This window comes from Hippocampus bargibanti, linkage group LG08 (genome assembly GCF_051943395.1).
Source record: "Hippocampus bargibanti isolate YZ-2025 linkage group LG08, ASM5194339v1, whole genome shotgun sequence".
Classification (NCBI taxonomy): domain Eukaryota; kingdom Metazoa; phylum Chordata; class Actinopteri; order Syngnathiformes; family Syngnathidae; genus Hippocampus; species Hippocampus bargibanti.
Window position 1 is genome coordinate 2,461,458 of NC_142741.1, and position 14,873 is coordinate 2,476,330.

Genomic DNA, 14,873 nt, shown 5'->3' on the forward strand with positions numbered 1-14,873 from the left:
TAATCATGGTCGAATATGGTTATAAAGTTCCAGAAAAAAGTTGTAAAATATTTTGGTCATGTAGTTCACACTTGAACTGAAGGCATAATTAATGACAAGGAATAATTGTCTGCGACTTTTTGAGTAACCTATCTACAAATGTCACTTTTGCTCTTGAAATAAGACTGGACGTGACAGCAGTCGGTCAAAGGGGTCTCCCCATGTGACCCAGACCAACGCAGTCACTACTGATGTACACCAAGAGTCAGGAGTCGAATCGAGGGACGACACGATAGACGACGAGGATTTTCCGCCGCCGCCGCCTCCAGCCATTGACGACTTTGATTACCTTCCGCCGCCGCCGCCAGATTTACTCGAAATCTCATCAGGGACTGAAAATATTCCTGTCAGTCAATACACATCTGAGGATCCGCAAGGCTCAGTGAACTCGGCCAAACACCTTCTCAGCAAAGAGGCTTACATCAAACAGAGGAGCATGTCGGAGCTGAAACGTCTGTACAAGCACATACATCCCGGCGTGAGGATAAATATTGAAGAGGAGTTCTACAACAAATACAACGAGACGGTAAACAACCAGCACCTCGGTCAAGCGTACATGTATGAGGACGAAGCGGACGTCACCGATGAGGAATATGACTGGGAAGAGATTCTACCAGGAGATGTGCAAGCCAGGCGCTGGATGTTTGAAAATAAACCACTCGATGCCATCAAGGATGAATCACCGGATGGGGATGAAGACAAGATCACAGAGAAAGAGATGATTCTCGGAAAAGACGTCAGGCAAACGGCGTGGCTGTTTGAGACAAGGCCGATGGACGAATTGGGGCCACGTGAGGCCGACTCGACGGAATATCGGAACAATGCCAACCAGTTGCACAAAGGGGACGTCCGAGCTGCGGCGTGGTTGTTTGAGACCCAATCGATGGATAGTTTGAATAAATTGCACGGCCAAGAGGAGCTCACCAAAGAGGTGATATTTACGGAAGAGGATGGAAACGTTACCATTTATATGATTGACGCAAAGTACTCGCAAGGCCTCGGACACACCGAGACCATCGACGAGAGCCATCTGCTGAGTTTCAGATCGGTCGTGGAAGAAATCAACGACGGGGGGAAAATCTTAACAAGCGCCTATGACACTCGGTTTGAATGCTTCATCGTGGGGCAACGCGGTCAGATGCTGGAAGTTAAATCTGTGCGTAAAGTTGAAACGGAGCTGGAGAACTCCATAGCGTCACGTTGGCTTTTTGATACCCAACCACTTGATACGAACAAACCTCTTTCATTTTATAAACTGTTGTGCAGTCTCGCCATGGAAGACACAAACAAATCAGACTGCAACCGGTGGTTGTTTGAAATCAAGACTTTGAATTCCCTATCTGAGTTGGAAAGCTCAAAACCTGAGGAAGCAACGGGGGCGGACGTGCGCAAACACCGCTTTGCGTTTGAAACGCGACCGATTGATTCTCTGAAGGACGATTCAAACGCCGCAACTCAAACCGTGAAAGAAATCGTCGGGGGTGATGTTAAATCGGCAAGAACCTTCTTTGAAAGCAGCCCTCAAACGGAGAGGAAGAACCTCCCTGAAGTCGGAAAACTTCAACTGGAGCCTCTGAATCAAGAAATAAAAGGTGACGTCAGACATCAAACGTGGCGCTTTGAGAGTCAACCTCTGGAGCAAATACGCGATGAAAAGAAGGAGATAACTCGCACGGTAAACATCGAGGAGGACCTCACACAGGAGGATGGAACAATTTGCGGGGCGGATGTTCGTAGGAACTGCTTGATGTTTGAGACTCAGCCGATGGACGTATTAAAAGATGACTCCAACTGCCGACCTTTGACCAAAGAGGAAATTATTGTCGGCAGTGTCCAATCCACCAGGAATTACTTTGAAACCATCCCAACCGAAGAGCCGAAGGAGCTTGCAGAAGTCGGCAAACTGAAGAAAACGGCGACGGCAGCAGATGAGCCAAAGGAGCTCGCCGAGGTTGGCAAACTGAAGACAAGGGTCGAACTGGACGAGGAAAGGGGCGATGTTCGACATCGGACGTGGCGATTCGAAAGCCAGCCTTTGGAGCAAATTCGTGACGAAAAGAAACAAGTCATCCGAACAATCGATTTGGAAGAAATCGACAAAGTGGATGTGTCGAACTACAAGCATATCTTTGAGAGCGTCGATTTAAACAGACGGGACGAGTCTCAAAAGATTCGGATCGAGGGCGTCACGACCGGCGCGGTGGAATCGAACAAGAACCTGTTTGAATCCGGGCTATCGTACGCCATGCAGGATAGTTCGGGTCGCTTCCACCAGTTACGAACGGTGCGCCACGAAGAGGTGGTGAGTGGGGATGTAACGACATACAAATGGATGTTTGAAACGCGACCGATTGACCAATTTGATGAAAGCCTTGAAAAATATCAAATTATCAAGGGCATATCCAAGCAGGAAATAGTATCCGGCGACGTCAAGTCTGCTAAGTGGTTGTTTGAGACGCAGCCGCTCGATGCCATCAAGTATTTCAGCAACATTGAAGATGAGGAGGCGGAAAGTGAAAATGGAGACATGGTGAAAGGAGATGTCAAAAACTGCAAGTGGCTCTTTGAGACACAACCGATGGACACCCTGTATGAAAAAATAGACGTGAATACCGAAAATCAGTCTGAGGAAAGGTTAAAGGCGGACGTTAAAACCTGCACGTGGCTTTTTGAGACGCAATCGCTAGACGCCATCCACGACGAGACAGAACCCGTCCTGAAAGCACGCACCGTGAATCAAGGGGACATCCTAGGGAAAGACGTCAGAAACGTGTGTTTTCTCTTTGAGACGGAAAAACTCGAGAATCTTTCCGGGGAGGACGCTAGCTCGTTTCAGCGCGTCGTAGAGATTGACGTCGCTTCTGGAGAGGTATCAAAAAAGAAGCACATTTTTGAACACCGCACATCCGACATCATGACATCAACGTCGGAGGAAACCATGCGGCGTCTCAAGAGAGTTCAGAGCGAAGATATTCAGAGGGGAGACGTGGTGACCTGTAAATGGCTCTTTGAAAACCGAGCCATGAACACCATCCACGATGGCCAAGAGGAAACAACGACAAGTCGTACGGTGACTGACGTACACGGAGGGGACGTAGACAAGAACCGCTTCATTTTTGAGACCTTTTCCTTGGATAGAATTAAGGAACCGGGGTCTGAAACAGAACTGTCTGTGGCGGAAACAATCGCTCGCAGTGACGAAGAGAAGGGTGACGTGAAAAATTACACGATGCTCTTTGAAACTCAGCCTCTTTATGCGATACGGGACCAAGAAGGCTGTTACCATGAAGTCACCACGGTCACCAGCGAAGAGGTGACTCGCGGGGACGTAATCGGAACTCGCTGGTTGTTTGAAACCAAACCACTCGACGCCATCAAGGACTCAGATGAAGTCTACATCATTCAATCTGTCACACAGCAGGATGAGCAAAAAGGAGACGTCACCTCTGCAAAGTGGAAGTTTGAGACGCAGCCTCTCGATAGGATTTCCGAAGAGAACAGGACAATTGTAAAAACAGTGGACGACATCCAGGGGGGCAATGTGAAAATGAATAAAAACCGCTTTGAATCTGACATGACCTTGCAAGAAACCGTCCGAACGGTCAACATCAGTGAAATACAAAAGGGTGACGTCAGGTCGGCGAAATGGAGATTTGAGACCCAGTCCATTGATCAGATCAGAAGCCTGAGCTCGGAAAACCTGATCGAGACCGTTAAAAAAGAGGAAGTGCAAAAGGGTGACGTGAAGCATTCCGTGTGGCTGTTTGAGAAAAATCCTTTAGACCTTATAAAAGAGGTGGACGAAGACGAGGAGGCGCATGACGCTCGAGAGGAAATCATCAAAGCTGACGTGAAGTCGCGAACGTGGCTCTTTGAAACAACACCTTTCAGTGACTTTAACGAGACGAAAACGGAGCGGGCGGAAATTTTGGGTAAGGGTGTCAAGGGAACACTGGAAGAGCTCTACAGTCAGAAAATGGTGACATCGAGAGGAATACTCATCGAAACTGATGAAATTGGCGACGTACGGATGGCCAAATACAATCTAATGAATCAGCGAACTCCCGAGATTCAGCGAGAGGAAGTGATCAGAGGAGATCTGCAGACTGTTATGATGAACCTCCTGAACAGACAGGAACAACATGAACGGCAGGTGGTCATCCAGTCGGAAGAGAAGGGGAATATCGCTTCCACGGTCCAACAGCTTTTCAAGCAGGATACCAACAAAAGTATCGAAAAGGAAGAAATCGTCCAAGGAGACATCCAGGAAGCCGTCAATAACCTTTTTAAAGAAACCGTCCCAGTCAAACGTGGACTTCTCATTCAGGAGGATGAGAAAGGCCATGTACGGATGACCATATATTCCCTTCTGAACAAGCAAGATCATGTCAGGATTGAAAAAGAAGGTGTCGTAAAAGGAGATACCAAACGAACCCTGCAAAGACTCTGCAGCCCCGATCCGCCTGATCCGGCCAAGAAGATAATCGTAAATGAAACCGAGAAGGGAAATGTTAATTTCTATTCCACTTGCATCGAATCCGGGGACCTGAGTTATCTAAAAGAACTCAACTTAGGACCGGATGAAGTCTCACCTGACACGATTGAGAAAGAAAAGATCATCGGAGGTGACATCCAGGGCACGAAAGTCATCCTTAGTAGCAATCAAATGCAAATCGAGCGCACGGTGGACGATATCGTACCGGGCGACGTTCACAACACAGTAAAAGTTTTCATGACGGAGCCCGTCGTCTCGTCAGAGAGTCTCCAAAAGGTGGAGATCGTCAAGGGGGACTTGAAAGCTGCCTTGACTTCACTGTCGGAGTCGGTGAACCAGAAAGTTGTTGTGGAGAAAGAGGAGGTTGTGAAAGGTAACATCGACAAAACAATGCAAAGTCTGGAAAGGGCCCAGCATCGTCACCTGGAGATCGAGAAGCCAGATATCATCCCCGGGGATATTAAAGGAGCTCTGAGATCCCTTGAGAAATCGTCAACTTCTCAAGTCGAAGCCACGGTGGAAGATCTCGTTTCTGGAGATGTTCAGGCCACATTACGATCTCTTGAGATGGCAAAACAAATGACGCGTGAGGTAGCCAAGGAAGAAATAGTGAGGGGTGACATTCACACGGCGCTGCAATGTCTACAAGACGTTTCTTCTGAAAAGAAAACATCTCAACGGGAGACAATTGTCCGGGGAGATGTGAAAGGAACAATACAACTCTTTACGGAACCTCCATCCTCTTCTATTGTTCAAAGAAGATCGAGCGCGGAAGAAGAAGTGAAAGATGACGTCAAGATGTCAATAAAGTCGTTTAATGAGACGCAAGAGCAAAGTTTGGTGGAGAAAGAAGAAGTGATAAAAGGCGATGTGAAAGGCGCAATTAATTCGCTGATGGAAACGGCCCGCCGTGAAACCCCCAAAGGGAAACTCGGCTCTTACAGAAGAGTCAGAGTTAAGCAGAGGTCTCAAGTAAAGAATTTAAATGCTGAGACTGAGAGAAACGTGCAAAAAATCAAAACCGCAATCTCATCAGGTCAGGTCTCTCTTGCCAACGAAACTAAAACTGTTCAATCCGAAGCTTGTACGGCGGAAAGGAGTTCTGCACGCTCAAAAATGATCGTAGAACACAAAACCATCACGCAAAGTCACGGCATCAAAACATTAAAAACAGAATTCTGCAAACTGAAGCCAAAGGGTATGACGCAGGTAAAAAAAACAAAAGTAAAAACCGACATATACACCCCCAAAAGACGAGCGCCGGAACCCGATTTACCTCTTCCTTCTCCGCCTCCACCCGTGGTAGACTTTGACCTTCCTCCCCCTCCTACACCACCTCCTCCGTGTGCGGATCTGGATGTTGATCACCTCCCTCCTCCACCACCACCGGCTTCCAATGAGCAGGATTTACTCCCACCACCACTCCCATCTCAGAGAGAACGAGAAAGAACTCCCACACCACCACAACGGGCCTCCCCAAGAGAGGCCAAAAAGATGCTGCTGAAGAAAGTCAAATGCGATGTCCCAAAGCTCAAACCTAAAACGGAAACACCCTACATAGTAAGCCAGTCTGCAACCGAAGTCCGGCCTCAGCCAGAATCACCGCGACCCCAGAGGAAAGTTTCCGTCTCCCCTGTTAGATTCACCCCACCTCCTTCCCCGACTCCTCAAACGAGAGGGAAACCAAGTAAATTCAACACCCCGTTAATAAAAGCGGAGGAAAAGTACCGTAAGCAGAAAGAAGATAGCACACCCCCAGCCACGCCGACGCCATCTTTTGTGAATGACTCACTCGCAGCAGATCTTTGGGTAATTGCCACCGAAGACGTCCAGCACACCAATCCAAGGCCCGAAATAAAACTGTTAGCGTCCCAATATGAAGATCCGTTGCCTAATTCGAACTCCCCGTCATACGATGCATCCAAACGGGTTCTTTTTTCCAATACCGTTCGGAGTAACGCCAGCACTAGTCACGAAAGAATCCTCACGGGATCGACCACAATATCATCTCCCAAACTGGAAATACTTTCTAATGAGGTGTCTCAAGTCGTCACCGTTCCAACAAACTCCTCCGTCACCGCCGTGAGACAAACTGCGCACACCATACAGAAAATGGCTTCTCTTCCCTCTCAAACTGTCACTTCTGACTGCATTCGCACTCCTGTCAGTGATGTGGTAAAAACTGAGAAAGGAACTGCTGTCGAGAAGAAAGATGTGAAAATGGGGAACGCGAAGGCATTTGACAGAACAAGCGCAGATCATTCAAGAGGCTTTGTTAAAATGGCGAAAATTGAACAAAATGACCAGAAATCCCAATCGCAGTCCGAGAGAGACGATCAAACCATTACCAAGAACCGGGCCGCCATCTTTGATGAACTGAAGCCAATGGAAAAAACGGAAGTTATCGGAACTTCGACGACTGGCAAAACAAATGAAAAGGTCCAAACGAAGAATAAGCAGGAAAAGCAGGTTGATGCAAAGATAGAAGAAGAGCAAAAGGTGCAGGTGAAAGTAACGAGTTCCACTGAGACGACAGCCATCAGTGAATCAACGGAGATTAAGACCGAATCGAAGATGGCGACAACTAAAGTTGATGACGTTGCCACGAACGTAACGGACGACCAACAACCAACGAGTTTGACACCGAAGAAGAAGAAGAAATCCAGAAAGTCGAAAGGTGCGATGCAATTGACTCAAAGTAAAGACTCTGGCGTGGCATCAAAGGCGGCCATCTTGGAAACATTAAACACAACGGAGGAAACGTCTCTGGTTTCCCAAATTCACGCAAGTGTCACGGAAGAAGCTTTGACAACAAACAATAAAGTGGATGAGACTTTCCGGCAAGTAAAAGCAAATCAAAATAATCTGAAGGGATCTTTAGTTAAGGAGCCGTTTGAGTCAGAACAAAATGAAGGAGTCGCGTCGACATCAAGGGGAATCGGGCAATCTTTGAAAAAACGGATGTCGGGCTCAGTCCCTCAGATCACCCACATGAAAACAGTTACAAAAACGACCCTTGGCACCTTTTCAGATTGCCTCACAATCCCACAGCTCCCTCACAAACCGGCAGAGTCGATTCCAGAGACCAATCGAGCTCCAAAAGGTGTCGATCAGGAGAAGCATGAATCGGAATCTGTTGCTGAGGCAACCGCATGGACAAACATTTCCAACATAGGTTCTTCAAAACTCCAGAGACAACGAATTGAGCTTCGGTCTCCCTCGCCATCGCTGAGAACCCGGTCTCCTTCGCCGACATTTATCACCATAGAATCCGTTCGTAGGACTGACTCTCCGCAGAGAGTCACTCCCTCGCCGACGCTGCTCCACCGTCCCGCCACACCTCCTACGCCGCCACCACGCCTGACGAGGATCACACCCTCTCCGACGTTGGACCGCGTTGAGAACCTGCCGCGGCTTAAAGACGCAACGACCAAGCTTTCGCGCGGCGTCACCCCGCCGCCGTTCATCTCGCCGCAGCCGATATCGGAGAAGAAGTCTGAAATCGTGGAAACGCCCCCGTCATTCCATCGGCAACTCAAACTGCAGGCTATTCACGGCTCAGATGACCCGCCCCAAAACAGACTCGAGATGTTCGAACACGCTACCCCCGAACCGCCCAAAGCTTTTAACGCAAATGAAACCCAAAGTAATTCCGACGTCGACCCAACGCTTCATCATGACGATATCGCGGAATTCGCTTTGGCTTCATTTCAAGACCGGAAGGCGTTTTTTGAAGAGGCCCAAAAGTCCGAAAGCAAAAAATGTTACATCCGAAAGGAACCAATCGCGATCCCAGAACGACTTGGCCCAGAATCGGACGATAGCGATGAAGAAAATCTGCTGCCACAAAAAGAAAATCCGCCCCAAACGGACTTTTCAGATCTCGTCTATCAATTTGAATCGACGGATAAAACGGCGATCGTCAACGAACGATTTCAGATCCAAGGTGAAGATTGCATCTCGGAACCGGCGTTGCCAAATTTCGATATTCAGGCGTTTAGGAACGTTTTTAAAATGGGTGAGCAGAATTTCTCGTTAGATGTTCAGAAAGAAGTTCTGGATGACCCGGTGTCAAACCGACTGTTAGAATCAGTCAACATATCAATGCTGGAGAGTCATCCTGAGACGCATGGAGGCTTCAAACGTAGCTCTGCCCTTCCCCCTCTTGAAAATCTGGTGGAAATTATCCGGACAGATCCATCAACCTCATCTGAGAGCAAATCAATCACCGAGCATTTCTCCAACGTCGATGTCCTAGGGAGCAAGGTCACCACGACAAGTGTCTGTCAGCAGTCTGGCAACTCGTCAAGACAGCCTTTCTCTTACGCTGACGCGGTGAAAAGGAAAACGCCGAGGACGACGACGCAAACCCCCGCCGAAGACGCCGCCGCCGCCGACAAATTGCGGATGAATTTTGGCCAGACACGCAATGAGAGCGAGGCGGTTTATACAAACGTCAGCTATGCGGTTTCGGACCTGGTGTCTCATCGGACTCTTCGGACAAGTGGCGTCTCTGGTAAAGAATGAGGGATGCATGAGCAATGAGGAAATGCTGAAGCATGGTGGGAAAATGTGCTTCGTGGGGGGAAGAAAATAACCTGGAACAACAACTGACTAACCAAATTTTGTGGACTGCGCTTTTATTAAGAACCACTGTCGTAGAACAAGGCAAAGACGTCCTTGTGTGACGTCACGAACAAGGGGGCGGGACCTTCTGAAACTCGCCATCTCCGAGGTCATTTTGAAGTACAGTAAAGTCTCGTTATATCGATATTGGATATATCGATAGTCCCGGTTATATCGATACTATTTCTATGCACGCACGGAGAAAATTACATGCAAACAGGGTCGGATATATCGATAGTCCCGGTTATATCGATATTTTTTCGGACTCCCTTGAATATCGATATAACGAGACTTTACTGTAGTTTTGGGACACTTTAAGTCATTTTTATTGGTGTTTTGCATTTGACTAAAAATGTCAGCCTGCCTGTTTTGGGTATTTTAGATGCTATAAAACGTTTTCTGATGTCAGTTTGGAAACCAAAAAAAATGGTGTCGGTTGTCCTTGCATAGTTATATATGATAGTACGAAGCGGACAATTCCTTATGACATGACCATGACAGTGATGCAAGGGGAGATATTCAAGCTTACCATTTATATGAATAATTATTGTCGCTCACATATAGCGACGCGTCTTCTTGAAATGCCCTCTATGCATAACATTGCATAACATTGTCATGCTAATTCTTCTTTGTAATCTAAAAATGGATACCTGACGTGAGTCTTTAACATTAAAGGGCTTGAAGGTACTACTACTACTACTACTACTACTACTACTACTACTACTATAATAATAATAATAATTTCATTTATAAGCACCTTTCAAAACTCTCAAGGTCACTTTACAGTCACTGCATCAGTTTTTCTGTGGTTGAGCAGCGGCAGCGTTCACTCAACCCGGAAGTAACTCAAATAGATAGAAAGCTAGCTAGCTATCCATTAGATAGCTAATAGATAGCCATCTAGCTAGTCAATAAATAGCTAAGAGATAGCCAGCTAACCAGCCAAATAGCTAATCGATAGCTAGCCAGCTGTATAGATAGCTAACAGATAGCCATCAAGCTAGCCAAAGAATAGCTAAGAGATAGCCAGCTAACCAGTCAAATAGCTAATAGATACCTAGCCAGCTGGATAGATATCTAACAGCCAGCCTGATCGATCGTAAATGCCAGCTAGCATAGCTACCTAGCCTACTAAATAGGGTCATGATTTTTTTGGGGGGGTGGGGTATCGTAACCTATTGTGTCATATGCTATATTGTGTTATATGCTATATGAACCATGCATGTTTTGCGTCGCATGTTCCCGTAACGCTGCTCAAACACAAATTAGACTGAACAAAGCGAAAAATGTAAACAGTTTTGTTTTGTTTCTAATGTTTTATTTTATTTTCTTTCCTCACCACAACAGGCCCGAGTTCCGAAGTCGGAGCTTTGCGCAGTTTGTCGAAAGAGGGTTTATCCGATGGATGGCTGGATGGTGGACCGAAAAAAGTACCATAAATCCTGTTTCTTCTGTGAGCAATGCAAAAGCAAACTGAGGTAAAAATTGCTTTAAAGGACAACCGACGCTTCCGGTCAAGTTGTATCTATAATTTGTAAAATCACTTGAAATGACTTCTACTGAGCGTATTTTACAAAGATTACACCGCATATATATAGTTTACCTTTTAAGACTCGTGCTGAATATTCAGGAAGTCTTCTTTTCGAGATGCCTGACGTGACGTCACGGAGGGAACGCCCCTGACCGAGAAAGCGACACACAATGCATTTTGGGTACTTTGTTTGGTCAGAAAACTTGGTGTTGAATCGTTGTCTCTGGTGAAATTAGAAGGAAAACACATAAATAACGCGATGGTGAATCGTTGTGTGTTGCACCAAGACTACTATTTGCTAGTAGTTGACACAAATTCCCAGCAGACAAATCAGCCCATTTTCAACAGAGCTTGGGTGCCATCTTGTGCATTTTCTGGGCGCTACATTGGAGTCCTGACGGCTCGAATTAATACGGAACGACTTCTTTAATCGATTGCAAAAATTTATGCTTTCCTCTTCGGAACTATTTGAATCATATTCATAACTGGATGAGGAACAAGAAAGCATCTTCTCCCAATCTGAAGCCATTGTTTTGATTCTGGAGCAAGGCAAGACGTCCTGGCGTGATGTCACGAGCAAGGGGGCGGGACCTTTGGAAACTCGCCATTTCCGGGCGTTCCGGCCATTTCCATTTTGAAGTAAAAAAAAACCTAACTGTCCTGAAATGACACGACGCACCCTCTACGCCTCTCTGAATGAAAGCTAACCGATTGTCTATTGCAGCCTGGGAAATTACGTCTCTCTCCACGGACATTTCTTCTGTCTGCACCACTACAAACAACTCCTCAAGTCCAAAGGGATGTACGATAATCAACTCAACTCTAAAACTCCGGCGGCAAGCGGCGGATCCATCCCATCGGATCGCAAACTCCAATGGAGATATTCGACAAACAGCCTCGGTTCAGTTGACGAGAACAAAACGCGCCGCGGTGAGATGGAAGCCACCAAAGTATTTGATGAGAGCAAACGGCAGGGCAGCAAAGTATCAGTGCTTTGGCCCCCGCGGGCCGATACCCCCAAAAAAGCTTTTACAATGGAGAAAGACATTCAACTAGCTAAACCGCATTGGCCCCCGAAAGACGATTGCCCCAAGTTCATCCAACAGCAACATAAAGAAACCGTTCCAAAAAGTGTCTTGTGAACTAATTTCCCATAACGTCTGTGTAAGCTCTCAGATGGACTCGTCCATCGATGAAAAGATTTCTTCAGCCGTCATCTGGACTTCTTTGAAGGTGTCGGACGTTCCGCTTCTTATCCAAGAAGCTTCGTCAGCAAACTAAAGTCTCACTGGTAGTTTCGGACCTATATATAAATATATTCCTACTGTCCAGACGTGGCGGTGCCAGACTCAGCTATGATTGGTCCCTGCTCTCAGGTTGGGGGGAGCAGAGGACTACTCCCTACGGCTACACTGATTACTTCTATTGTCCTGCCTGAGTATGGGGTGTACGACTGGCCTGATTGCCCCATTTGCTCTGGTATCACCTCATCAGCATAACTAAACCTATATAAGAAGTCTGTCGTACGAACGATCCAAATTGAACCTCACCCCGCCATGGCGATTTAGTGAAGGGTTTTGCTGTTTTATGAAAATAGCTTCTTTTACTCCCCTTTCAAACTATCTATTTTCTTTCGCTAAGATTTTAACCTCATTGTCGGCAGTACATATACACCTAAAAGCTAGCAAACACTCATTTTACAACGTCTGGACAGTAGGGATATACAGTAAAGTCTCGTTATATCGATATTCAAGGGAGTCCGAAAAAATATCGATATAACCGGGACTATCGATATATCCGACCCTGTTTGCATGTAATTTTCTCCGTGCGTGCATAGAAATAGTATCGATATAACCGGGACTATCGATATATCCGATATCGATATAACGAGACTTTACTGTATATAAAACTACCAGCAAAAGATTTTAGTTTGCTGACGAAGCCTCTTGGATAAGAAGTGAAACGTCCGACACCTTCAAAGAAGTTCAGATGACGGTTGAAGAAACCTTTTCATCGATAATTTCCCATAAGTAAAAAAATAATAATAATGGAGGAAATGAATGAGGGAAGAAGTTAAATAATTGAAAGGAATAAAAGTATGTTGTTCCGAAGCTAAGATGCTAAGTTGTTTGAGCGGCTAAGCACGTGCTAACGTTGAAAGCTGGAGGATGCGTAAGTGACAAGAAACATAAGTTCTTTATTTTTTATTCGTGATATATTTGGATTTTGGATCATGCTGAGACAAGTACTTTATTAACTCATTCACTGCCATTCGACCATGTATCGTAAGGCATTTTTAGCCGAAAAAAAATATTTTTTGGCATACACACTTTTCACCTTACACACTCTGTCTGGGAACCAATTAAGTTCGTAAACCAAGGTATCACTGTACGTACATTTTTTTTTTTTTGATTAGCAGAATATTTTGTCACCTGGTGTGCAAACAACTAAACAATTTTAATTTTATTCAACTGTATAAACTAGTGTGATTTTGAACAAAACAATTTCCCAAACAAAAGTTGTCATTTTGAAATTTGCTGGCGTTTTCCAAATGTATCTAGGCATTAAGGCTGGTTTCCGTTACAATATTGCTCATCAAAAGGCAATAAATGTTTTGTTTTTGCTTCTGTTTTATTTTTTTTTATTTTTTATTTTGTATTTCCATGTATGGCTTCAAATGTCAGACTGTTTTATATTTTTGCAATGTCGGTCTATGCGGCTCATTTTTGTCACTAATAGCTAGCTAGCTATCTAGCTAGATATCTAAAATGAACTAAAAACTATTAGCTACCTTTTAGCTAATTAGTTAGCTTTCTATCTATTTGAGTTACTTCCAAGTTGAGTGAATGCTGGCACGTGTGGCTGCCATTGCTCACACACAGAAAAACATATCCTGTAACTTTAAAGTGACCTTGAAAGTTTTGAAGGGCGCTTATAAATGAAATGTATGATTATTATTATTATTATTATCTCTTTGCTATATATTTGCTATCTATTAGCCGTCTATCTAGCTAGCTAGCTAGCTATTAGCTAATAGTTTTTAGTTCATTTTAGATAGCTAATAGATGGCTAGCTAGATAGATAGACAGCTAATAGATAGCTAATAGTTTTTAGTTCATTTTAGATAACTATCTATTGGCTAATTATTTAGCTTTCTATCTGTTTGAGTTACTTCCAGGTTGAGTGAATGCCGGCACGTTTGGCTGCCACTGCTCACGCACAGAAAAACATCCTGTGACTTTAAAGTGACCTTGAAAGTTTTGAAGGGCGCTTATAAATGAAATGTATTATTATTATTATCTCTTTGCTACATATTTGCTATCTATTAGCTATATATCTATATAGCTAGCTATCTATTAGCTATCTAAAAACTAACTAAAATCTATTAGCTATCTATTAGCTAACTAGTTAGCTTTCTATCTATTTGCGCTTGTGGCTGCCGCTGCTCACCCGCAGAAAAACTCATCCTCTTACTGTAACGTGACCTTGAGAGTTTTGAAAGAAATGTGTTATTATTATTATTATTATTATTATTATTATTATTATTATTATTATTATTATTATTGTTATTATTGTTATGAAGCGACGCATAAATTCTACTGTGAATGTATAACGGTTTCCCCTTTCAGCCAAACACGTAAAAATGCGACAATAGTTTTAATAATTTTTTTAAATATATTTTAATTTAAATAAGTATTACAGAATGAAAATAATAACCACCGGTGCCATAAACCCTTCATATTTTTTTAAACTGCATTATTTTATAAAAATGGACAAGTACGTCGTCAATCAAACTTATTGTCCGAACTGTCAGGGGAGGGTCTTAACCACAGATGCCGCGAGACAATTGGCCAAAAGCGCTCTGCGGCTTTCCACGTCGATTGGTCGACATTACCGACGTCACCAGGAGGGGTGCTGCTCACAGTTATGGTTTTGTCAACGTGATAAGCGGGCTGCAGAATACTGTAGTGTGTGTCCAGGATGAGCCACGCTGTGTCAAGGAGGATGAATCGGCGATGGGCTAAGGTAGGCGCGGCGAAACATGCTCGTTTCATCATCGCGTTGTATCACGATCTGAGTTTTTTTCCCCCCAATGCTTCCTTTCTGTGAGCAATTCCACGTGTTTCCCCCACGCGAGCTGCGATCTCTTTTTTTTTCTATTTTAATTGCCCTATTGTCATT

General features: G+C 44.8%; 1 protein-coding gene across 5 annotated transcripts in view; it reads left to right on the forward strand.

Annotated features, from left to right (window-relative positions):
* Positions 1–11,554, forward strand: part of xirp2b (xin actin binding repeat containing 2b) — a 51,945-nt gene extending 40,391 nt beyond the window's left edge. For all 5 annotated transcript variants that reach the window (XM_089003261.1, XM_089003260.1, XM_089003263.1 and 2 more), the window contains 3 exons: positions 164–9,050; positions 10,508–10,638; positions 11,416–11,554. In XM_089003261.1, coding sequence (XP_088859387.1) covers positions 164–9,050; positions 10,508–10,599 — 8,979 coding nt within the window. In that variant the 3' untranslated portion in view covers positions 10,600–10,638; positions 11,416–11,554. The remainder of the gene's footprint in view (positions 1–163; positions 9,051–10,507; positions 10,639–11,415) is intronic.
* The last annotated feature ends 3,319 nt before the right edge of the window (positions 11,555–14,873 follow it).